This window comes from Vitis riparia, chromosome 1 (assembly GCF_004353265.1).
Source record: "Vitis riparia cultivar Riparia Gloire de Montpellier isolate 1030 chromosome 1, EGFV_Vit.rip_1.0, whole genome shotgun sequence".
Lineage (NCBI taxonomy): Eukaryota > Viridiplantae > Streptophyta > Magnoliopsida > Vitales > Vitaceae > Vitis > Vitis riparia.
The window spans coordinates 1,425,836-1,450,263 of record NC_048431.1 but is presented as its reverse complement, the minus strand read 5'-3'; the positions used below and the strand labels follow the sequence as shown (position 1 = coordinate 1,450,263).

General features: G+C 39.0%; 1 protein-coding gene across 1 annotated transcript; it reads right to left on the bottom strand.

Moving 5' to 3' along the window:
• Positions 1–231: 231 nt before the first annotated feature.
• LOC117924562 lies at positions 232–23,976 on the bottom strand. The gene is given in 9 exon segments (XM_034843221.1): positions 232–915; positions 2,970–3,113; positions 4,408–4,686; positions 4,772–4,879; positions 5,986–6,265; positions 19,941–20,376; positions 20,379–21,299; positions 22,376–23,555; positions 23,880–23,976. Coding segments are annotated over 9 exon segments (3,618 nt in total). The 5' UTR covers positions 23,961–23,976; the 3' UTR covers positions 232–726.
• Positions 23,977–24,428: the final 452 nt, after the last annotated feature.

Sequence of the window (24,428 nt, the reverse complement as noted above, 5' to 3'; positions counted from 1 at the left end):
TATATTCTAACAATTTTTACCAAACATTTTCCATTTACATGACTGCAGCATCTATCAATCTTCAAACAAAAAAAGGAAAAAGATCAACACTATGAACCCTAACTGCAAATAAAATACCAAGGAAAATGAATGATCATAGCACCAGTTGGGTTAGGGCTGCGGCAGGCATATGGGAAAATGTTGGTTGGGGTTGGGGGGGGGCATGTTTACAAGAAGTACAAGAGAGCAAAAGCAATGAAAACAACTGAAACTTTCTCACTGGGTTTGGGCTTGTTCCAAACTTGATAAAGGAGCAAACCCTGGTGTCAGAAGCAAAACAAAATTGGAAATGCAACTTTTTCACAAGCTATTACTACATAACCTAAAAGAATTATCACACATCATATACAACAAAGACATTAAGGTTCCCCCCTCCACCAGATAAAACAAGAGCAAAGAAAGAAAACCCTACCAATACCCAAAATTACATCCTTGATTATAATTGAAGTACAACTCAAGAAGGGGGGAGAAAAGATAGATTTCACCAACAAAACCAACACACCTTCCAATGCATTGTGCAGGCATGTTAAGGGGTGAACCCGCCATTGAAGATCACTGTCCCTAGATACGACCCATTTCAATCAGGAATCAACCAGGGTTCTTTCCCTCTCACCAAGACACCCAAATCCAAGCATACGAGGGCACCTGCAGCATGTGGTCTTCTCCACCAAGAAATCTTCAGGTTGTTCAAGATGATATAGGCTCGTATGGGTATGATAACCATGGGTGCTTCAAAGCCTCAGAAGCAGAAGGGCGCTTTTTTGGGTTAATTTCAAGCATATGAGCAACAAAGTCGATGAAGCCTTGGTCCCCCATTGGCAACCGGTGCCTCAAGGATGTCTTTTTTGGGATGAGGTATTCCAGTCTGTTGGTGTCCTGAAGAAAATTGGACAACATGCACGGCTTTAGGATTAATAATAATAATAAATAAATAAAAAGGAAGTTGCAGAAATAGGAGTAATATGAACACAAAGATATTCTTTATTTATACATAAGCATGTACAGGAACACATTTGGTAAAAGAAACCAAGCATGCACCAAGGAGTTTCCTGGTCTTGTCTTTAGAATTCCTAGGGTAACTTCAGTGATTATGGACAACTTAGATAACATATTTATGAGTGATGAGGGTAATCAATTTACAACTTCGATAGGCCTCATGAGTTGGAGCAATTGCTAAGACAACTTTCTGCTGTTCTGTTTGGCCTTTAGATTTGATAAATTGAAAACTTGATCTCATAGTTAATGGGTAATTTTTCTACCATTACACCTAAGGCTAGGAATGACAGTTTAGGAAGTTGGAGGTATTGTTGGCAATTAGTTGGAGGAAAAAAAAATACAAAAGAAAGAAACAACACTAAAAGAACTTGCAAAACACTGCACAGCATACTAATGGTAAGTTGGACTACTTGCCAGACGGAATACCTCCCCTATGGAGGTGTTTGATGTGAATTTCAATACTCAATTTCTCTTGTAGCCATTGCTGTTGAAATTTTCATTTCACTTCAGAAATAAATTGGAATTTTATTTTCATATTTTCACTTTCTATCAAAATAAAGAGTGAAATGCTGAAATTTTGGTTTACCATATAAGGAATCGTGTATTCTTTGAGCCCCTATGTAACAATACAGCAATGGAATGATACAAAATGAGGAATATTCATTTTATATAAATCAAGATGAATAAATCAGACAACAGATCTTTTCCTTGTAAAAGGCTGAGCAAATGAACTGAGTAAAATAAATCCTTCTTAAAAATTTTGAATGAAAATAAACCCTTGCATACCCATAAATCATGAAACTTGCCAGCCCTCCTGTACTTCTTTTGATACTAACACATCTGCCACAGGTTTTAGAATGCATTTGGATCAGGGTTTCCATTTTGGAACTACGTCTTAGTGTTTCTTTTACACACCATTTGGCTGTAAAACTTCCTTTGGACAAAGAATGAGTTCTTAGTATACTAACAGATGAGCCATCTCTCAGGTTTACTTTGTTGGGGATCTCATGTCACCTCAAGCATTGTGGGAACTTTGTTTCTTTTCTATATTCAGTCTACTGATTTCCTTTGTACCGTTTCCTTTTCAAAGAAGCTCTCATCCTTCTTCAGGATCTTCTATTACTTCATATAATTACATCTATGGTTTCTTATTGAAAAAGAATAATATATGTAATTAATTGACTAAAGGAAAGCAAAAATTAACAAGCTGTGATTCTTGATAATAAGGGAATGTATCAGGTGTACATAAATATAAATATTAATTATTTTATATAAATTTTTATAGACACTATCTTATTTATAAGAAAAGGTTGAATTATTAACACAAATTTGTTCACATGCAATGCATGTATGTCAAAACTAGTAGTTGCAGAAAGATATATTGAATCATATTGTATTCATATTTTATGAATTGCATATTGTACTGTGTCATGAGTCATAAGATATATTTACATCTTGGGAGATGGGCAGAAGAATATTGGTAAAAATATTTGAAAATAAATAAACATTGTAGGAATGAAATATAAAGCTGTAATAAACATTCAAGTTTCAACTAGGCAACTGGTAACCACTAATACAACAAAATTTCCACTCAAAAGGAAACCATTGAGCATATACAATTCACCCCCCTTTGCATGTAATAGAAAAAAGGACACCTAGATTTGGAGATTAATCAAGGTAAATTGAACCTGTGAGAAGAAGAGAAAAGACATAATTCTTACATTCACATGTGTCTATCACAGTACATGCCATGCTCATATAAATATACTTAAAGAAAATGCATTTGACTTTTATGTATAATGTACTGAATAAAATATAATAAATATAACAACTGTGAGCATGATTATCACCAAATACATAGGAGAATGGCAACCTACTTGGATTTTAAAAGTCAAGAGAAAGAGTTCTTACAGATGAGGAAAATAAACTGTTACCTGATTCCGTTCATAGAGCATGTGATTTTTGGTGAAATATTTATATGTATCACGTCCTTTAGCAAGCATGCCTTGGTCAATTGAACCTATTATTCCAATCACCCGTGCAAGTAACGTCGCTGGTGAATCATTTTGGAAGAGGACCTAAAACATAGCAAACTTTATGTAAAGCGCTTTGCACCAGGAATCATAATTGATAGTTTTAAGGGAAATGACCACATTAAACCAGGTAAGATATCTTGCTAAAATACTTAATACGTCATGCAAATCAAGTGACGAACATTCCATAAACAAGGGGGGAAAAGAATTCTGTTGATTAGTCCTTCTAGAAAATCAATCAAAATAGTAAAACATACAAACCTATACAACTGTAGGCTACAAATCGACACAAAAGCTTAAGCTGTTAAGTTTTGGTTCCTCACATGCATCTCATATCCATGTGTGAAGAGGCATATTCAGATCACATATTGCAAATAAACAGATGGAGAAATAAACTGGACAGAATCGAACTCGAAATTCTAGTTTATTGGAGCTCCAATATCACATTAGGCTATCAATTTGATCCAAAGGCTTAAGCCGTTATGGGTCAACTGTGTCTACCAGGCTAACAGCAACCAAAGCTGTTAAGCCTTCATGACGGTCAATTTGATGCATTGCCACACTAACATAAAAGCAGAGATAGGACCTATGCGAAAAGTCAACACAAGGGAAAGAAAGGCCCTTATTAATAATCATCATATGTTCAAGAAGATGAGGACACAGCTAATAAGCTCCTAATCATCTGATTTACTGCTCGGCGGCTAATATGATAAGGTTGTTAGTGCTTCTTACCTATCAAAAAATAAAATAAAAAATTGCTTGTTCTTTGGTTCTGTGGCTTCTCCCTGGGTCCATGGGGTGGTGGTGTCTACTTCGCATGACAAATTCATGGGGAGGAATAAGTAAAATAAGGTAAATTTGGCACCCCTTTGCTTTTGTGAATTTAGAGAAGAATAAAAGAATATTTGAGAGAGAAGAGTTGACAGAATTGGAACTAGATAAATTCTCTTTGATCATTGTATGTGTGGATGGATGAATCCCTAGGGGGTATGAGAGTTTCCTTTTTGGACTTTTTATTGATGGTTTCGAGAGATGGTGAAACATGGGCTACCTATTTTATTTTGTTCTTTTTGTGTTTTCTTTTCTTTCTTCTTTTATTTTTTTTTTATTTTTTCCCTTTTCATCACCTTCTCTTTTTTATTCATTGGGCATGACTGGCATACCTGCTTCCACTCAGGTTACACCCTTTTTCTGGGCATTTTCAATCTACTTTAATATCCTACCTATTTTCTTCAAAAAAGGAGAAGAAAGAAAAACACTCCACTGCTTGCCATAATTCATATGTAGGAGAAAAACAACCATGAAATACAGTAAATGATTACCAATGGACAGAACTTACATTGCCAGTGCAAAGTTCAGCCAAGATACAACCAAGTGACCAGATATCTATCTTTTTGTCATATGGAAGCCCCAAAATGACCTCTGGTGCTCGATAAGACCTAGATTGAACATATGAGCAGAGATGATCTGTTTCAAAACAACTACTTCCAAGGTCAATGACCTTCACCTCACATCTGCTATAGCTCTTCACCAAAATATTCTCAGGCTTCAGATCACAATGTATAAGGCCTAGGCCATGCAAGAACTGAAGTGCCTCCAAACACTGAATGGTAATGGACTGCACAGAACAATTTAAAACCAGGTTACATACCAGCATGTCAGTAGGAGAGAAAGATATCAGTTTAAAAATGTAACTCCATAACCTGCAATCTTGGCATTGTGAAGTAAACCTCCCCTCCGGATTCTCTATTAAATTTATGAAACTCATACAAGTTTGCCTTGAGAAGTTCGCATACAATTAATAAATGTTCCTGCAAAATAAAGGAAAGTAAACTCCTGACTAATTGAGCAGGCACTGTAAAATCATATATTGGAGACATCCATAAATGCATAAACTATGATGGCAAAAACAATGCAGTAGACATAAGAGGGACTTCAAAATGAAGAGACCAGAAAAACTTGTTTTTCTTTCTTTCTTTTCCCCTTCCTAAGAAGAATCCTTCCATAAGAAACTGCAGTCTATTTTGAGTGTCTTGCAATAGTGTCTCCAGAAGTATGGAACATGCATTTCATACGGTACCTTTAGCTAATAGGAGAAATCTAAACCTTTGAACTAAGGATGGTTAGTGGTTAAAACTATTTGAATAAATGCCACAAGTTATCCAGTAATATCAAACACCATATATATAGATAGCTTCAGAAAAGAGCAGGGTATTAAATATATATGAAATAAATGATGATATAGAAAAAAAAAAAAAAAAAAAGAAACCTCCTCACACTTCTCTACTATCACCCTCCTCCAGGAACCATCCCTCGCTACTGCACATTTACATAACTACTTACCTAAGAAGGCCTTTTGTCAAGGCAAAATTAGGTCATATAAATAAGTGCCAAGTAAAGAGGGAGAGGCTGCAATTATGGTATACAGGAAGTAAACAAAGTTTGCCATATACGAGAAGTACAGAAAGCATGCCACACCACAAAAACAACAAAACAATAGGCATTGAGCTGATCTAACCCCTCCCAGGTAATCAATTAACTCTAAGATTAGCAGCCCTCGATGGAACACTGGACCCCTTAAACAAAGATTTGGTGAAAAAACTCTTTCAGAGCATGCTTTGAATGCTCTAAGCCTTCAAAGATTGTACACTTCTGCTCTTTTCAAATACACCAAGACAGACAAAGGAATCATTCTCCATACATTCCTACACCTCTTACCCATGACACTCACATGATTAGAGATGAGATATTAGTACAAGTGTAGGTAGGGTGAACTAGAGTTGACCGCCAGCTCTTCAAGGGACCATGCTTAAAGATGAGATATTAATACAAGTGTAAACCAGTCTTGAATGTAGAAAAATTAAGCCCAAAGAATAGGAAAAAACAATGTAGCCACTCAAATAATAGAACAACTTACTCGATAATAAAAGTAGTCATACAAACGGAGAATGTGATACTTGTCAGCAGGATCATTCTTGTTAACAAACTTGAGAAGCTTTATCTCATCAAGGCTCTGATCAAAAAAATCCTTGTTGTTCTTTATAATTTTCACACAAACATCCATGCCTGTATGTAGGTCGTGCGCTTGAATAGCCTTGCTGAATGCAGCTGACCCAAGATACTCGGTAACATGATAGCGCCCAGCTATGACTGAATTTAAAACAACATGGAAGTTTTTGTCCTCCTCAAACCCAGTTCTGCACCACAAAATAGAAATTGAGATAAGAAACTTCCTGTTAGAACAAGCAAAGTTCCCAATGGCAAAACTGGTGGAAAAGTTGTGAAATTGAAACTGGCCAGCTCCAGCAGCAGAAAACAATGGTTGAAGAAGAACCAAACACAAGTGCTTTTCCATTAAAGCCTATGATTGCAGCCACTTACATGGTAAATACATCTTTCTGAAGTTACTAATAAAAATTATGATATCAAGTTAATTGAAATAACAAATTGTGTACATCTTAAGACACAGGTGAAATTTATAAAAGATCCTCATTACCAACAAAATCCTATTATCTTGATATATATATACATATATATATATATATATATTAAAAGAGTATATAAAAAGGAGGCACCAAATGAGTGTCCCAAAGTATACGGGAAGTATACACCGATGGCCAAAAGGCAGAACCAATACACTGAATAGATGGGAGTCATGTTACTCCAGACGTTTTTCTTTTTTTTAGCTAGTTTTATGTGCCTTGTACACTCCCCATGTACTTAGATTATGCCCCACTTTTTGTTAGACATTCTTTTATTAAATAGCATTTATTTGCTTATTAAAAAAAGAAAGAAAAAGGTACTATCTCTACATGTCCCCATTCACCCTTTCGTCATAGGACCTAATTACAGTTTATCCCCCAGGAAAACCCAAAACGCTGTGCCCTGAAAACAAAGCCTGCATATTACTCATGTAAATGTGATGAAGAATAAGTAGATCATTTACATCTTCATTGTGTCAAAGCATGAATGTTGTAGCAGCTAGTTCTTTCTCTGTTTAGTGTGACATGGATAATGCACTCTTTGGTTTGAGAGAATCTTTTAAGCTGACATGGTTCATTTGTGGGGAAAAAATGGAAGAAAGCTTAGAAGGTCACTCCTTTATACTTGTTTTGGACCATATGAAAACAAAGAGCAGCAGACTGCCCCAAGGCCGCCATGCTTTGGCAGCTTATTTTTGCTCTTTTTGGTGTTTGGCAGGTGATTCCTTTTTCAATCAAGGATGTCATTCTTAACTAGCATGACACTTTTGTAGGGAAGAAAAGGAAGAAGGTGTGGAGAGCAACTCCTTTGTGCTTTTTTTTTAACCTTATAGAAGGAGAGAAATCGCAAAGCCTTAGAGGATTCCGAATTGCCGGACCAAGCTATTTTGGTCCTTTATGTACATATTTTTTAATTGGGTTTGGGTCAAAGTGCATGTTGGTTTTATCTTGTTGTCTTTATTTGATTTCACTGATTAGTTGGGTTGCAAGAAAGATGAGGGTGTTGTTTATTGTGTATTCCTCTTTTTTTTTTAGCTTAGATGCCCTATACACATCGTATATACTTTTGGGCATCCTTCTACAGGTGCTCTTAATACAATTGCTTTTACCTATCAAAAAGAAAGAAAGAAAGAAAGAAATATGACATTGTTTGAATATGTAGAGTAGTTGCAGCTAACAATTAAAAAAAAATTGTATACCTACTATTTTGGAATGTGTTAAAGTGTACACAGATCATCACATAATGCTCATGACAGACTTTGTTCAATGGCTGAGTTTGAAGTAAGGAAGGGAGGTTCCCCCCTTTTCCCTCCCTCCATTTTTTTTGGATAGGCAAAGAAAATTATGTTAAAAGTGCTTATAAAAAGGGCACACAAAAGTATACATATTGTATACACAAACGCTAAAAGACCAACCAAAGCTAAGGGATAAACAAAAAACAACCCCCTCACCTCACTTAGAGTTCATCCGATCAATGAAGTCAAGAGCTATCACAATAGAATCTGAAGAAGAATTGGAAAGTAAAAGAATAAATTTCTTCCTTAATTTCAATAGATACAAACTGACATATTTATATAGGTATTCCTAGCACAAAAAAGAGAAACTTTCCTAACCCAATTCTATCGAATCCCCTTGATTATGGGATCATCCTAATCATCCCCTTAATTACAAAAGTATACAACTATAATATTTCCTAATTACATTCTTCCACACTTCCCCTCAAGCTAATGAATAAATGTTTTTCATTCTCAACTTTGATATACTTGCTTGAAAAGTTGTACTATATAAACCTTTGGTGAGTATATTTACAAGTTAGCTATCAATAAATACATGAAGGAGTACAAATCAATCCACTGTCTAATTTCTCCTCAATAAAATGTTTGTCTATCTCTATGTGATTTGTTCAATCATGTCACATTGGATTATATGCAATACCGATTGCAAGTTTATTGTCGTAGTAAAGTCTCATTGGACCATCCATTTAATCTTTAAATCTTCCAAAATAATTTTCAACCATAGTAGTTCACAAAATCCTTGAGTCATTGTGCAAAATTCTGCTTTTGCACTAGATCTAGCCAACAAACTTTGTTTTTTTACTTTTCCATGTCACCAGATTCCCACCAAGAAAGGTGCAAAACTTTGTGGTTAATCTTTTGTCAACCACAGATCTAATATAATCTATGTCTATGTATGCTTTAAGTACTAGACTTGAGTTTTGTTAAAATAGGATGTCCTTTCCTGAAGACCCTTTAAGGTACTATAGCATTCAGTTAGTAGTTTGTAGATGAACCTTTTTTGGACTATGCATGAATTGGCTAATCACACTCACAACATATGCTATATTTGGTCTTGTGTGAGAGAGATAAATCAGTCTCCCTACCAGACATTGATACATCTCTCTATCTATAGTAGCATCTTCCTTAGCTTCTCCGAGATGATAATTAGGATCTATTGGTGTGCTTGTTGGCTTGCATGCCAACTTCTTTGTTTCCTTGAGAAGGTTCATCACATATTTCTATTGAGAAATAAAAATTCATTGCTTAGAATGTGCAACCTCGATACTTATCAAAAAAAAATAAATGTGCAACCTTAATTTGTAGGAAGTGTTTCAAACTTCTTAACTCTTTAATCTCAAACTCACTGGGCCAAGCATTGCCTTAAAGTTTGTCCCTCCATTTCATCGTTTCCCATCATGATGATGTCATCTATATACACCAAAAGAGTTGTAACTCTCCTTGAATTTGAATATTTGATGAACAACTTATGATCTCCCTAACTTAGTTTGTATTTTATGTTTTTCATTACGTTGACAAATCTTTCAAGCCACACCCTTGGAGACTGTTTCACCCCATGTAGAGTCTTCTTCAGTTTACATACCTTTTTAGTAGCTAGGTCACTTCCAAATTAAGGAGGGATTTCCATATAAATCTCTTATTTCAAGTCTCCATTCAAAAATGCATTTTTGATGTCAAACTATTGTAGATTTTAGTTATAATTTGTGGCCAATGATAACAAAATTCTTACCATGTTCATCTTGGTAATTAGGTCAAATGTCTCTAGATAATCTACATCTCATGTTTGAGTGTATCCTTTAGCCACCAATCCCACCTTGTACCTTTCCAATGACCCATCCGCTCTAGACTTAACAGTATATACGCACTTACGTCCAATTGACTTTTTTTTTATAGGCAAATCTATCAACTCTCAAATTTTATTCTTCTCTAAGGTCTCCATTTCTACATTTATGGCCTGTTTCCAATTTTCATTAAATAAAACCTTGGATAGAGTGGTAGGAATATGAATATTGTTCAAACTTGCGAGAAAACCCTTATAGGACGAAAACAACTTTTCAAATGACACAACATGGGAAAGTGGAAACAAAGGACGTTTAGTGCATTCCCTTATTCCCTTCCTGATAGCAATAAGGAGGTTCTGATTTATAGGTTTTTCAGATTGAAGTTCTGACTCAGTTTGTAAGGGAAGATAAGAGATTGTTACCTCATTTCCAGAAGTCTGTTTAGAATCTTGGACTTAAGTAAGTCTAGGGACTACAACTTTCTTCTTTGAGTACACTTTGTCATTCATTCGATCCTCTGCAGCAAGTTCAATGGATGACTCAGGTTCAAGGAAGGAGGGTACAAAAATTGGATCAAACACTTCAAGATGGTTGATGAGAAAGGGATCAATGAAATAAAAACCCCGATTCGTGTCTTCCTTGATGGAATTCTCTCATTGAAGATAAGAAGTGGGAAGATAAGATTCACTTTTGTTGAAAGTAATATCGGTTGAGACAAAAAAATAAAATTTAGATGGTGGATGATAGCACTTATATCCCTTTTCAGTTGAAGAATATCCTACAAAAGTACATTTGACTGCTCTTGGATCCAATTTTCTCTTGTTTTGACTGTAAGCATGCACAACACTTGCATATCTTAGAAATGGGATGGTTTGTGATTCTCATAGTAGGATAAAACGATGAGAGTATTTCCATGGGACTTTTGAAACCTAAGATTCTAGAAGGTAATTGATTTATGAGATGTGTGAGGCTTATGATGGCTTCCCCCAATATGATTTAGGCACATGTTTTTGGAACAAAAATGCCCAAGTTGTATTAAGGAAGTAACCATTTTTCATTTCAACAATTCCATTTTGTTGTGGGGTGTTTACACATGATGACTCATAAATGATGCCTTCATGATGAAAGTATGGAGTAAGGACTTGAGTGAAATAATTTCTAGCCTTGTCAAACCAAAACCTCTTGATAGTGACACCAAACTAGTTTTTTTATCATGGTATGGAAATTTGAGAGAACAAAACTCACATCAAATTTGTGTTTAAGTAAGAAGATCCAAGAGACCCTAGTACAATCATCGATAAAAGACACAAACCAATGTGCCCCGGATATATGAGAGACAAGGGATGGACCCCAAATATTTTTTTTTGATAAGTAAAGAGAAGTATATTAAAATGAAAGAGGAAACACCAAACTAGTGTCCTCTAGGTATACAAAGAGTATACTAAAGCAGCCCCTCGACTCAAACCCAAGGAAGCGAGCCCGAACCCCTACCTATAACAAAAACCTAGCCACTCAATAAAGCTAACCAAAGACCGCGGGCTCAAAACTATAAACATTCTCGCCCATGACCACAGATTACTTACAAAAGAATGTTTCAACCTTTGGATTGACAACACCTCATTCCCAAAAGCCAACGAATTTCTTTCCTTCCAAACTGTCCAAAATATACATAAGGGGGCCATTTGCCACGCCTTTTTACGGATTTTCCCCACAAAAGCTCCATGCCACCCCAGGAGAGTTTCCTTAACTGTACCAGAGAGAACCCACTCCACCCCAAAGAGAGAAAAAAGAAGATTCCACAATGTCCTCGTCATAACACAATGGAGTAAAAGATGATCCACTGTTTCTTCTTCAGCAAGACAAAGGAAGCACCTATTTGCCAAAGAAAAACCCCTCCTCTGAAGTTGGTCTAGAGTTAAGATTTTGCCCCAAGATGCTTCCCATGAGAAAAAGGCTACCTTTGGCGGCACACTTGCTCTCCAGATACCAACATACGGGAACATAGCTGAACCGCCAGGCTCCAAAATAGAGTAGAGCGACTTGACTGAGAAGACACCACTTTTAGATGCTGTCCAAACCATCTTATCCTCATTCTCCCTTTGCACCCTAAAAGCTTGGATTTTAAGCATAAACTGTTCCATCATCTCAATTTCCCAATCATTCAGCGCCCTTGAGAACAAAGGGGTCCACCCATCCCCTACTCCATCTTGGTTCCACACTTCCGATACCCACGCGTCTTTCGCCTGAGAAATGGCAAAAAGAGAGGGGAAGGATTCGTAGAGAGGCTCATCTCCACACCAGTTATCCTTCCAGAATCTCACCCTCCGACCATTGCCCACTCGGAAGGCTGAACTGCTATACATACCCATCCACTCCTTTCTGATAGCTTTCCAAAGCCCTACACCATGCCTCCCTCTTTCGGCCCGAGTGCACCACCCCCCCTCCTCTACACCATATTTGTGACTGATCACTTCCTTCCACAACGCCTCTCTTTCAATGGCAAAACGCCAATTCCACTTACCCAAGAGAGCTTTATTCATCAACGCTAAGTTTCTTATCCCCAAACCACCTTTGTTCCTTTCCAAACAAACCAGATTCCACCTAACTAGATGAGGCCTCTGATCAAGAGCGCCTCCCCCCCACAGAAAGTCCCTCTGAATCTTCTCCAACCGCATCCTTACTTTTCTGGGCAACAGGAAAAGAGACATGAAGTAAACCGGCAAACTGGAAAGTGTGCTCCGAATAAGGGTGAGTCTTCCCCCCTTGGAAATATACTGTCTCTTCCACATAGCCAACCTTTTCCTAAACCTCTCTTCAACACAATCCCATACCACCTCTGATTTGAAAGGTGCCCCCAAAGGCAAACCTAAATAATTGGAAGGCAGACCGCCCACCTTGCAACCCAACTCCAGAGCCAAATCCTCTATATCATTCACCCTCCCCACCGGTATAAGCTCACTCTTGTCCAAGTTGACTTTCAAACCTGAGCAAGCCTCAAACCACATGAGAAGCCAACTTAGATGCGTCAACTGATCCTGGGACTCCTCACAAAACACCAAGGTGTCGTCCGCAAAGAGCAGATGAGATATCAACATCCCTTCTCCACCCCTACCTCTAGCCCTCCACCCAGATAAAAAGCCCCCACTGATGGCCCTTCTCATTAAGCAACTAAACACCTCCATAGCTATCACGAACAAATAAGGGGATAGAGGGTCACCTTGCCTCAAACCCCTTGAACTTTGGAAGAATCCGGAAGGAGAGCCATTTATCAGAACGGAGTATCTTACAGTTGAGATACACCACTCTATCCACTTAATCCATCTCTCTCCAAAACCCATTTGCTTTAACACAGCCATCAGAAACTTCCAGCCAACATGATCATAAGCCTTCTCTATATCCAATTTGCACATCACACCCCCTTGATTGCTTTTCAATCTGGAATCTACCACCTCATTAGCAATCAAAACTGCATCAAGAATTTGTCTACCCTCCACAAAGGCATTTTGGGGTTCCGAAATCACTTTTCCCATAACCTTCTTGATTCTATTTGCCAACACCTTGGCCAACAACTTGTAGAGGCTTCCCACAAGGCTAATCGGTCTGAAATCTTTCAAATCTTCTGCCCCTCCCTTCTTTGGGACTAAAACTAAGAAGGTTGCATTTAGGGATTTTACAAATCTGCCCCTTTCATGGAATTCTCTGAAAAAGCCCATAATTTCAAACTTCACCACCTCCCACCCATAAAGCCAAAACGCCATTGTAAAGCCATCTGGCCCCGGGGTTTTGTCTTTGCCTAGGTCCATAAGAGCTACTAACACCTCTTCCTCCAAGAAAGGGATCTCCAACCCCTCCGCCTCACTAATATCTAACCTCATAAAAGAGATCCCTTCAACACTAGGGCGCCACCCCTCTTCCTCCTGGTACAGCTCTTGAAACGCCCCCACCACACTGTTTCTTAAGTTATCTTCCTCTGAATGCCAAACGCCATTAACTTTCAACTTGGACAGCCAATTTCTTCTACTATGAGCATTCGCCATCCTATGAAAGAATCTGGTATTATTATCCCCCTCCTTCAACCACAACTCCCTAGACTTCTGCCTCCAGAAAATCTCTTCCTTTATCACCCAAGACTTGTAGGCCTCCCTTGCTCCATTTCTTGCTTCACTATCTTCCATATTTAAAACATCATATTTCTCCTTTTCATCCCAATACTCAACCTGCTTAAGAGCTTCACCCTTTTTGGCCTCAACTAACCCAAACTCTTCCTTATTCCAAATCTTCAGAATATTTTTAAGGGCCCTCAATTTCGCATCTAAAATGTAGCTGGATGACCCTGTAAAATTTAAACTCCCCCACCACGTCTTCAACTTGTCTTTAAAACCCTCCTCCTCCAACCACATGTTCTCAAACCTGAAAGGGGAAGGGCCCCTCTTCAACCCTCCTCCTTCCAAGAGAATGGGGAAGTGATCCGAGACAGGTCTGGGTAGAATGCCCTGGACAGCACCATTGAACATATTATCCCAATTATCCGTCACCAAGAACCTATCCAGCCTAGACTGGACCTGGTTATTCAAACCCCCTCTCCAAGTAAACGGCCCTCCCCTCAATGGATAGTCCCTGAGCTCCAGATCCTCTACCACTTCTGAGAACCTCCTCATAGCAGTTGTAAGAACACCTCCCCTGCTACGCTCCTCTGGAAACCTTACCAAGTTGAAATCCCCTCCCACACACCAAGGGTCACTCCATAACCCTTTAACTGACCCAAGTTCCTCCCAAAACTCCTCTCTATCCCCACTGCAAACCGGCCCATACACCCCAGTGAACACCCACACCACACCATCCACACAATTTTTGAACCGGCACGAAATTGAGAATACGCCTATTTCCCATCCCACCAGCTCCACCACCCTGTTGTCCCAGAACACCAAAATACCCCCAGCTGCTCCCCTAGAGTTGACTGCTCTCCACTCTATATTTCTTCCCACCCCCAAACTTCGAACAAGCCCCATAGTCATTTCTTTTATTTTAGTTTCCTGAATACAAACCACGTCCAGTCTCTGGGATTTAATAACTGACTTGATGATCCTCCTTTTATCCCTGTCATTAGCCCCTCTTACATTCCAAGACATAATTCTTATCTTCATTTACACCCTGATACTGAGGCCCCTCCAATAATACCCGAGCTTGTTCCAATTTTCGCCTTTTTGTAACTAACAGTCCACTCCAACTTCTTAAGTTCCCTACTGGATTTTGAAGTTTTTAAGCTTGTCTTCCTCGTCACCCCTTCCCTGCCCTTTTGCTCCATTCTCCCCTTCATTCTCCTTAAGAGATATAGGATTTCCTCTTCGAAGCCTTCCGTCGGCATCCCCAAACAGTGACTGAATCTTGCAAGGCTACTAGTGCTCCACCCTTCCCCACTTCCCCCTTCTTCTATGTGATATGCTTCCTCTTCCTCATAGAGACTCATAAAATCCTCCCCAGCTGGTACCAGAGCCAGCTCCTTTCCTTTTTCGGCATCACCCGAGTCCCGAAGATGTCCCCTCCTGTCTCCGCAAGCTGACACGACACTGGTTCTCCCCATTCTTGTCTCATAACACTCCAACTCCCCTTCCGCACCAAAAAACACCCCCTCCGGAGATCCTATAGCCTCGGCGTTGCCCCCAAAAGAAGAAGAAGAAGGGTAGAAGTGTCCCCGATGCCCCAACTGAGAAAGAGAAGAAGAACCAGCATCGTACCTGGAAGCCTCCTCCATCAGAGCCTCGTCGGTGCCTCTCCATTCACGCGACGTCAACCCAACATCTTTTTCAGCTTGGATCGCCATAAGCTCTGGCTCCATCTCCTCTTCGGCCTCCGCTGGAACTGAGAAAGCCCTAACCGAGGAGGACCGCTCCTCCAACTCCAATCCAGAATTGGGCTTTGAAGCCCACCCCCAGCCCGCCATTTTAAAACTAGCAGGTAGTGGGCTTTTGGCCCAAAACCTTTCCTTACTAAAGCCCAAGTCTTTACTTTCTTTAAAAGCCTGCACCTTATTATTTCTTGGCCCAAACCCGCTGCTTGAAGGGCCCAGAACACCTGCGACGGGCCTCCTTTCCTCAACCACCTCTGCACCTGCCGCCTCACCTTGCCCACTGCCACACTCAACCTGAGCCCCTGACCCCTGAGCCTGCAGACCACTTCTGTCAATTTGACATCCTCTCACGCTCCCACAGGCGCGTGTATCCCCCCTACCCTCATCCCTGACCTCCCGCCTCTCCTCATTAGACCAAGTTGATCTTGCTACCACCTCCGAGAACCATGGAGGATTTTCCCACCAAAGACTCACCGTCCAACAACAGTTCCCAGCTACTATCTGCAACGTACCCTGTCTAATCTTCCCAGGAGCTCTCACCAAAATGCGAGCCCACTGTAGCTCGGAGAAAAAGGCTGTATCCTCATCCACAGCTATGAATCCCCCACATCTCTCTCCTATACTCTTGAATACATCTCTACTCCAAAGGTGAAGTGGTAGACCGATTACTTTCACCCACACCTCCTTTGGGTGGCTTCCATTTCTGCAACAACCCACTTCAGGTCCCCATTTCTGCAAGAAAAACTCTCTCATCTGAAAACTTCTGCTACCCCTTAATAGCACCCAGTCCGCTTCCACTTTATCTTCAAATTCGAACAGCACTAGGGCTCCACCCAACCGGGAAATTTTTAAACCTCCCTTGAGAGACCAGCTTTCATAAGCCCAAGCTTCCAATAAGGACAGAGGCGGAGCATCCTCAACACTATCACCAAAGCATCCTACCAAGCAGCGACTAAGCTGCACCTCCCTTCTGGTCAAGTCCCGCTCCCCAACATGTACCCATAAAGCTTCCCCTAACTCTCCTTTCTCCATTCTCACAGCATCTGGCATAACTCCTTTTCCTTTCTCCTTTCCTTTACCTCTATAATCTTCCTTTACAGAGGTGGGATTCCCCATTTCAAACTTCCTCATGGGTTGATTAGTAATACCAAGGGCTCTTAGCTTCTGAGCCAGCATGCACCAACCACCTACTAAACCTTTACCTTCTGGGAAAACTAGACAAAACCTCTTCGCCTCCAAGTCCCTCACCGAACATAGCAGATACCTACCTGCAGCATTTGAACGACATTCCAACCTATATTTCCTTCCTCCTTCTTCCCAAACTCTAAGGCTCCTCGAGCTTGATTCTTCTCTGCACCACTCTTCCACTCCTTCCAGCAGAGAACTGAGGCTCTTTTCTCCAAATTTTATCCAAGAAGAGAAACCTTTGCTTCTTTCCAGGATAACCCCCCTCAATTTGCCTCGAGTCTCTTCAATGGAGATCTCAAATGTCTTCGATTCCACAGCAAACCAGCTCTTGCCCCCCTTCGGAGCTCCTTCTCCCTCCGAGAAAGCAGCCATTATTATCACTATGAATTAGAGAAAAAGTTTTGAACTTCTTTTATTAGTGATTAAAAAGGTCGAACACTTATGTTTGGCTAGTTCACATACCTCACAATGAAAACTCTCAATATCTAATTTCCTAAACAGAGAAGGAAACAAGATCTTAGGAATTCTAAACGATGGATGTCCAAACCTACAATGATGAAGCCAAATTTTTTTCTTTATTAAAAAGGTGGTGCTTAGAAAGAAAAGACACATGATTTGCTTGGTGTCTCAAGGTAGTATAACCCATTATGTTCCTTAGCAAGTCCAATCATCTTCCCCAAATTCTAGTCCTAAAATACATAGCAAGTAGGGTAAAAAATCACATCGCAACCCACATCTTCTATAAGCTTTTGTATAGAAACAAGATTAGTGGACAACTTTGGAACATGAAACACATTTCTAAATATGAGTGTAAGACTAATTTGGATATCCCCTACACTTGTGATAGTGGTTAATGAACTATCAATTGTGGCTATTTTCCTACAATTTGGACAAGGGTTATAGTTGTTAAATTGGTGTGATGAATGAGTCGTGTGATATGTGGTACTTGAATCTATAACCTATGAATTGATAAAGATTTCATACGAGACTTTTAATCTAATGGGAATAAGAAACTTATCTGAAAGTGCTAGTGAGTAGATAATTGAAGGTTTTTCAAGAGTTCCAAACAAATTTCTCGATTTTTCAATCTCCTCCAGATTGAATTTGCCTCGTTCCAAGGGTCTTTCTTCAACTAGTTGAATAGAAGACAAGTGCACTTGTCCATTATCCTTCTATCACCCTCCATTGTAACTGGTTGTCTTTACTTCAGATTGAGCGGTGGTTTTTTATACCTTTGGCATTTTTCTTTTTTTTTTAAAAAAAAACACACATATACACTCACAAAAACTGTAAAATGAGTTGAGAGTTCGTAAATGGGTTGAGAATTTGTGACTAAAGACTTAAATACCTAGATTTAACAACGCATAGGGTTTGGGGCCCCTAGCTGACGGTTCGAGGTGGCAACAACTGGTGGTGGCTGCATTGGAGCTCTAGAGCTCATGATCTTATCGACGGCATGATCTCACCAACTATAAAGGATTGTTGGGATGAAGGACAGAGGACACGGTCCTCTGTTGTTTTTGACAGTGTGATTGTTGACGGTTAAGGACAAGGGCACGAGTGTTGTCGCCATTGGTAGAGATGAAGGTGACGATGCGATCTAGAGAGGGTGATGAATTGGGTTTTGCCTTTGCCACGGTGAGATTCAAACGAAAGATGTATTGTAGTAGTGGCATGATGACGTGATGATGACAATTGCTTTGGCATTGAATTCGCAATTTGGGTTTGTTGCAATGGCTCAACTCAAACAAGAGGAAACTTCAAGGTCAACTATGGTCTTCAACTCAACAATGAAGGCAAAAAAAAAAAAAAAATCTTCTTTTCCTATATTTAAGAGCCTAAAGCTCTGATACCATGTAGAATCTGAAGAAGAAATGGAAGGTAAGAGAATAAATTTCTTCCTCAATTTCAATATGTACAGGCCCACATATTTATACAAGTATTCTTAGCATAAAAAATATAAACTTTCTTAACCTAATTCTATCAAATTCCCTTAATTACAGGATTGTTCTAATCCTTTCCTTAATTACAAAAATATACAGCTATAATCCTTCATAATTACATTCTTCCACAATCACCTATGTACATTCTAACCCACTCTTAAAAAATATAAGCGAAGGATTGCTTGATAGGCTTGGTCCCTTCTTTTCAATATTTTCAATAGCTCTCATGTTTCTTTCTTTCTAGATGGTCCAAAAATAAACACAAAGGGGCATATTTCCAGGCTTTCATCCTTTTTTTCTCCACAAAAGATCCATGCTAGCCTAAAAAAGCCTCTCTTATTGTGGAGTGCACCACCCATTTGATCCCAAAAAGACCAAAGATAAGCTGCCACAACATAATTACTTACATGCTATGCAAGAGAATATGATTAACGGTTTCTTCTTCTCCTTCATACAAATAACATCTATTTCGAATTTGCCATCCTCTCCTTCTAAGTTGGTTAAATGTTAATATCGTCCACCAAGTATCTTCCCAATCTAAAAAGCACCCCTACTGGAACCTAAGAATTACAAATCATGCTTGCAAGGAACACCTCCAATCTTTGAATAGAAAGGGAACAGTAAAGACATCTGATCAAAAAAGAAAAAAGGAAAAAAAGAAAGAAAAAAAAAGAAGAGTACAGATATTTAATTGAGAAATTACATCTTGAGTTTAATCAAACCATCTTATCCTCCCTATCTTTACAAATAATATCCTAAAAAAGGCCTCCACCTCGTCTAATTCCCGGTCATGGATCTATCTTAAGAATTTGAGGTTCCAACACACAACCCCACTTCCCATTCTGCTCCCATCTTATCCTTGTTTTTTCTTCTCTTTTTCTTTGGTTAGCCTTTTAGCACATATCATATGCATTGTGTGGACCTTGGTGTGCTCTTTCTAAGGCACTATTAATATATTCTCTTTTATTGCCCATCAAATAAATAAAAACAAAGCCTACATAACCATGACTCCTAAAGTATAGCCTGCATAACAATTATGGTAGGTTTCCCTACCCCATCTTCTCCTATCCATTGGCCCACAATAATTTGGCAAGTCATAGAGGGTCCGCATAATGCAAACCTTATTAATCATGCATTGATCCATAAAGCCATCCCAAATGGTCAGAATAAGGGCTGCTAGTTTGAATTCTAATGTTTTGAAGTAGGAAAAGGACAAACTCAAACTGAAATTTTAAATGATAGCAGCTGTAACTTCAAAACGGAATATTAGCCTGCGAAGAACTAGGATGAGTTATTTAATAGTTTAAAAGATTTTTCAGATGACGGGAGACATGCCTGTTTTTCCTATGCACGATTTTGAGATTGAAGGTCTCAAATTCCTCCTCCTGAGCTTTTATCTGCCTCACTTGCTCTTGCACAGCAGCTGCTTCTTCATCTTCCAATGACACTCCTGGATCCTCTTCTCTTGCACCACCAGTTTTTTCATCCTCTTCTTTCTTCACATGTCCTCTTTCATTGTAACCATAATTAGAAAGAGTTGAGGGAGAAGAGTTCTCTGATCTAACAGCATTAGCATTATTTTCATCTTTAGAACTCTTGACAGGTGAAGAATCATTGCTTTTCCGCCTCCATGAAGCAAGCATGTCAGCATTCCTCATCAAAGCATTCAAACAATCATCAGTTTCATCACTGGTAGGAGCATTGCAATTATTTGACCATAAAGATTTACTAGAGCTTGCCTGTACCAACTGCCCATCTCTCAAAGGAGGGGGAATGAAAATCCTCCGTCTGGGTGATTTTTCACCTGGGTACACACACCCTTATCATTTCCCATTACATATTTATCAGAATCATGGGCGCTTGTTCTCTTTCTAACCCTCTTTGATCTATCATTATATTTCTTATCAGATTCCTGATGAGAATGTCTTGATCCAATATCCTGATCATGAAAATACTCCAAATCCCCTTCACTACTGCCTCCAACCAAACTTTCCCGTACTTCACTGCCAATATCAGCAGCATCACTGTTGATCCCTACACCAATTGATCTAACCGAACCATGCTGATCATCATCCATACAATTATCATCCAGCCTTGGCCTCCCACAATCATTCATAACCTTCCCATCCCTTAACATGATAAGTTCATTTGTCTGAGTGACAAATCCCTGCCATACAGGTTCTGCACGCATCAAATTCAGTTCCTCTTCATCCATTAATTGTCCATCATATTGAGCTATTAAATCATTTTCTTCAGTCCTCCCATACATTTCAGTCACTGACAGCCCTATGGGATCATCTGAAGCTGAAACCGGTGCAACATGTTTTGCTGGAAAATACTGCTCACCGGAGAAATAAGAATCCTCCTCTGCAAAAGATTGATCATCGTCTTCATCTTTGGTCGGACCTCTTTCCTGTGGGTCTGGGACACTCCCATGCCCTGTTCCTTTTTCATTGTCACTTGGGTAATCAATTTCATGAGCCAGAAACCAGGTTTCATCTTCAATAGGTTGTCTCATGTATCCAACATCATCATCATCATCATATTCATCAGAATCCCAATACTCATTTGGATAGTCAATAGATTCACTTAATCCGTCACCAACAGTAGCAAAACCAGAAACCAGATCAGAGGTATCCTCTGCAATGCCTTGACTTACAGATAGCCAACTGCCCCCGGCTGTTCGTTTTCCACCTGAGTCATCATTTCAAGAATAAGGCTCATTCTTTACGGTTTACAAAAGGAAATCTCTCAGAAAGATGCATAACAGGGCATAAAAAACACATGAAACATCAGCACAACATGAGACAAGAAACAAAAGCAAAACATGGGACAACAAAAACTTCCTGTCAAGAGTTCGAGAAAAATTCAAGCCAAAGTTGAAAATAACTTGGATAAATTCTTACTCATCCAAGAAAAAGGTATCAATGCTGTTAGTTGTACAACAGAATTACAAAGACTTGATATGGAAAACAAGGTTGCAACATACTAAGGACCAATCATTGAGTAGAAATATTTCATCCACCATTTTGCGGAATTTTCACAAAATAAACTGGTGAATAACCTGGTGAACAAAAGTTTAAAAGATACTTTTTTCAGTTTTAGATAAGCAAAAGGGTAAATATACATTAAAGGCGCCTAACAAAAAGGGTTTTCAAAGACTAGCAAAAGGCATGTTTTCTATTTATCATCATCATCATCATTTTTATTATGTCGATAACTGTGCACATGCATTTGGGTGTACGCATTACATCATTTACTAAGGTTATGATCAACCTACAACGACATAAGCATCTCCATTTGAAATGCTACAGAAGAAAGGGATTGAAAAATTTACTAAATGCATTGGAACAGAGAAAGTAAAACCATAATAATTTCCATAAATAGCAATAGCACAAAGGAAAATGATAATGTCCATTTTGCCATATGAACTGCTATTTGTATTGATTTCCAATGCATCAGACAACATGATAAGTCGTGCAATACTACTGCAATTTGTATCAATTTCTTTCAATACCAATATATAATTGAGCGCTACTAAAAACCATGAATAAACATGCTGAACTACAGGAATAGGATGTAACCACCATCACAAATGCCTCAAGAATAATGGCATAACAGTTGACAGTTTGAAAGTACATAATGACTGGTTTTGCAAAGAACCCATCTATTCAGCAAACTATTATATTTTCCAAATTAAACAAAAAAAAAAAAAAAAGTTTAGTTTGAGTGATAAGCATTATCTGATCATATTCATTACACATGCTAACCTGAAGAGTTGATTTCTTGTCCAATGGGAACATCCAGATATGACCCTATAAGAAACGCATTATCTACACCAGCAATCTTAGAACCAGGTCCCTCATGCTCAAACTTCTCCTCCCAGCTAATATTCAATGGTTTCTCCTCCGATTTAAGTTTAACAGGAGGCAACCGAGGTAATTCTTCCTTCTGACACTCTAATACAAGTGGAAAGTTTAGACTGCTGATGGTCTTCAGCTCTGAACTCCCTTGAGACTTGCCAAAGTACAAAGCTCGCCCAACCTCATCTACCTGCTCTTTGATTGCTGCCCGAATACCTCCCATCTCAGCTTTCCTCTTTCCATCCTTCTTCTCAGAACCAGCAGCATTATCATAACTGGTTGACACATCCCCTTTGGAGAATGGGAAAACAGTCTTGATAGAACAATTTTTCCACTGGTCTGAAGATGAATGCATGGGCTCTGACCATGGATTATCAGCAAAGTTGCCTTTAGAGTACAAGATACTATTACTACTTTTAAGTTTCTGATCAAGTTCCTTTCGGTCATACTTGTTTGTCTCCGTGGTTACTTCACTAGAACTTCCAACCCAAGAACCTCTCTTCTCACCAGAAAAACCAATCTCTTCTTCTCCGGATTTCGCGTCGGCTTTACTAGCAACGGCATCAGAAAGCTCACCAATTCGATACCTAGATTGTTCATATACCTGCAGCTCCAAAACGCTGTTGCTGTTGCTGTTGCTATTGTTTTTGGTACTAACACCACTACTGCCACCTTCGTTCCGGTATGGATCCGCATTGAATTTCCAAGTATACAAGTCTAGCACAGTGTCCTCCGAACCCTTAGAAAACGCGAAGTTCTTGTCACTTCTCATGTTAGTGGCATCCCCACTAGGTGGTTTATTCCTCTCCCCACACTCTATCTCTTTAACGATTACAAGCTCCTTCGAACCCGACCCCTGTGCTTGAGAACCATCCCCATTCGCAGCCTCCACCCCCGCCACATTACCCGAATCAGCCTTTTCCTCTAGGGTTAGCTTCTGAAGAAAGCCATTCAAATCAGGGCGGTTACCGAGCTCGCTCCGCAATGCGGCCTCCGCTCTAGTAAACCGATTTCTCCGCAGAAAATCGAGAATCACATCAACCGAGCTACTGTCCGCCGCCATCGTATAAAGCCCAACTCCCCTACCCTGAAAAGCAGGCAAAACACCTGAAAAAGACAGAACCAACCCAATACCAAAAACAACCAAAAAAACAACAGAAATGAAAAAATGTCACTTCTTATTTTAAATTGAAAAAGCGTTTCGGAGGGAGAAGCAACAACCCACCCCACTGGATCAGTCATTATCCATGTAGAAGATCATCGGATCCAACAACGGTGCTTGGAATTTATATTTTCAGAAACATTTCGTTTTCCTTTTGTTGGGGATTACAAAAGTTCCGTGTAGAAGGTTCTATACCATTTTTCCGATCGAATGAGAAGATGAAGAAGTTAGGGTTAGGGTTAGGGTTACCTGGCGGTGGATGATGAGGGTCGTTTCTTCTCTCTCTTCTCCGTTCTCTCTCTCTCTGTCTCTGTCCCTCCTGAGAGACATCTTTTCTAATTTTATTTAATTAATTCAGTTTGCATAAAAAAGCCTTTTCACTCTCGGTATTTGTACATCGGCCCCAGATCATACATATTTGAATTTTTTTTTCTTCTTTTTAATTTACAAAGAATAATATTGACTAATTGAGCATCCCCTCACACCCCGCTAACGTACAAAATGAACGTTAATTTTTAAGATTTCAGAGATAGGTCTTTTCACATGGCCTGCTTCCTTTCATATAAAATAAAATAATATTTCAATTTGAATCTTAAAATGCATCAACACATTTTTAAATAAATACCAGTCATTTTTCTGATTATCAAGAAAAAAAAAAGAATATAAAATAAATGATAAAATAATTATTAATGTTCAATTTATGTAAAAAAATACAAAAATTAAAAATAATTAAACTATTTATTAACTTTTTATACCTTTCCATTTTTTTTTTATATTTTACTTCAAATTATTCATAAA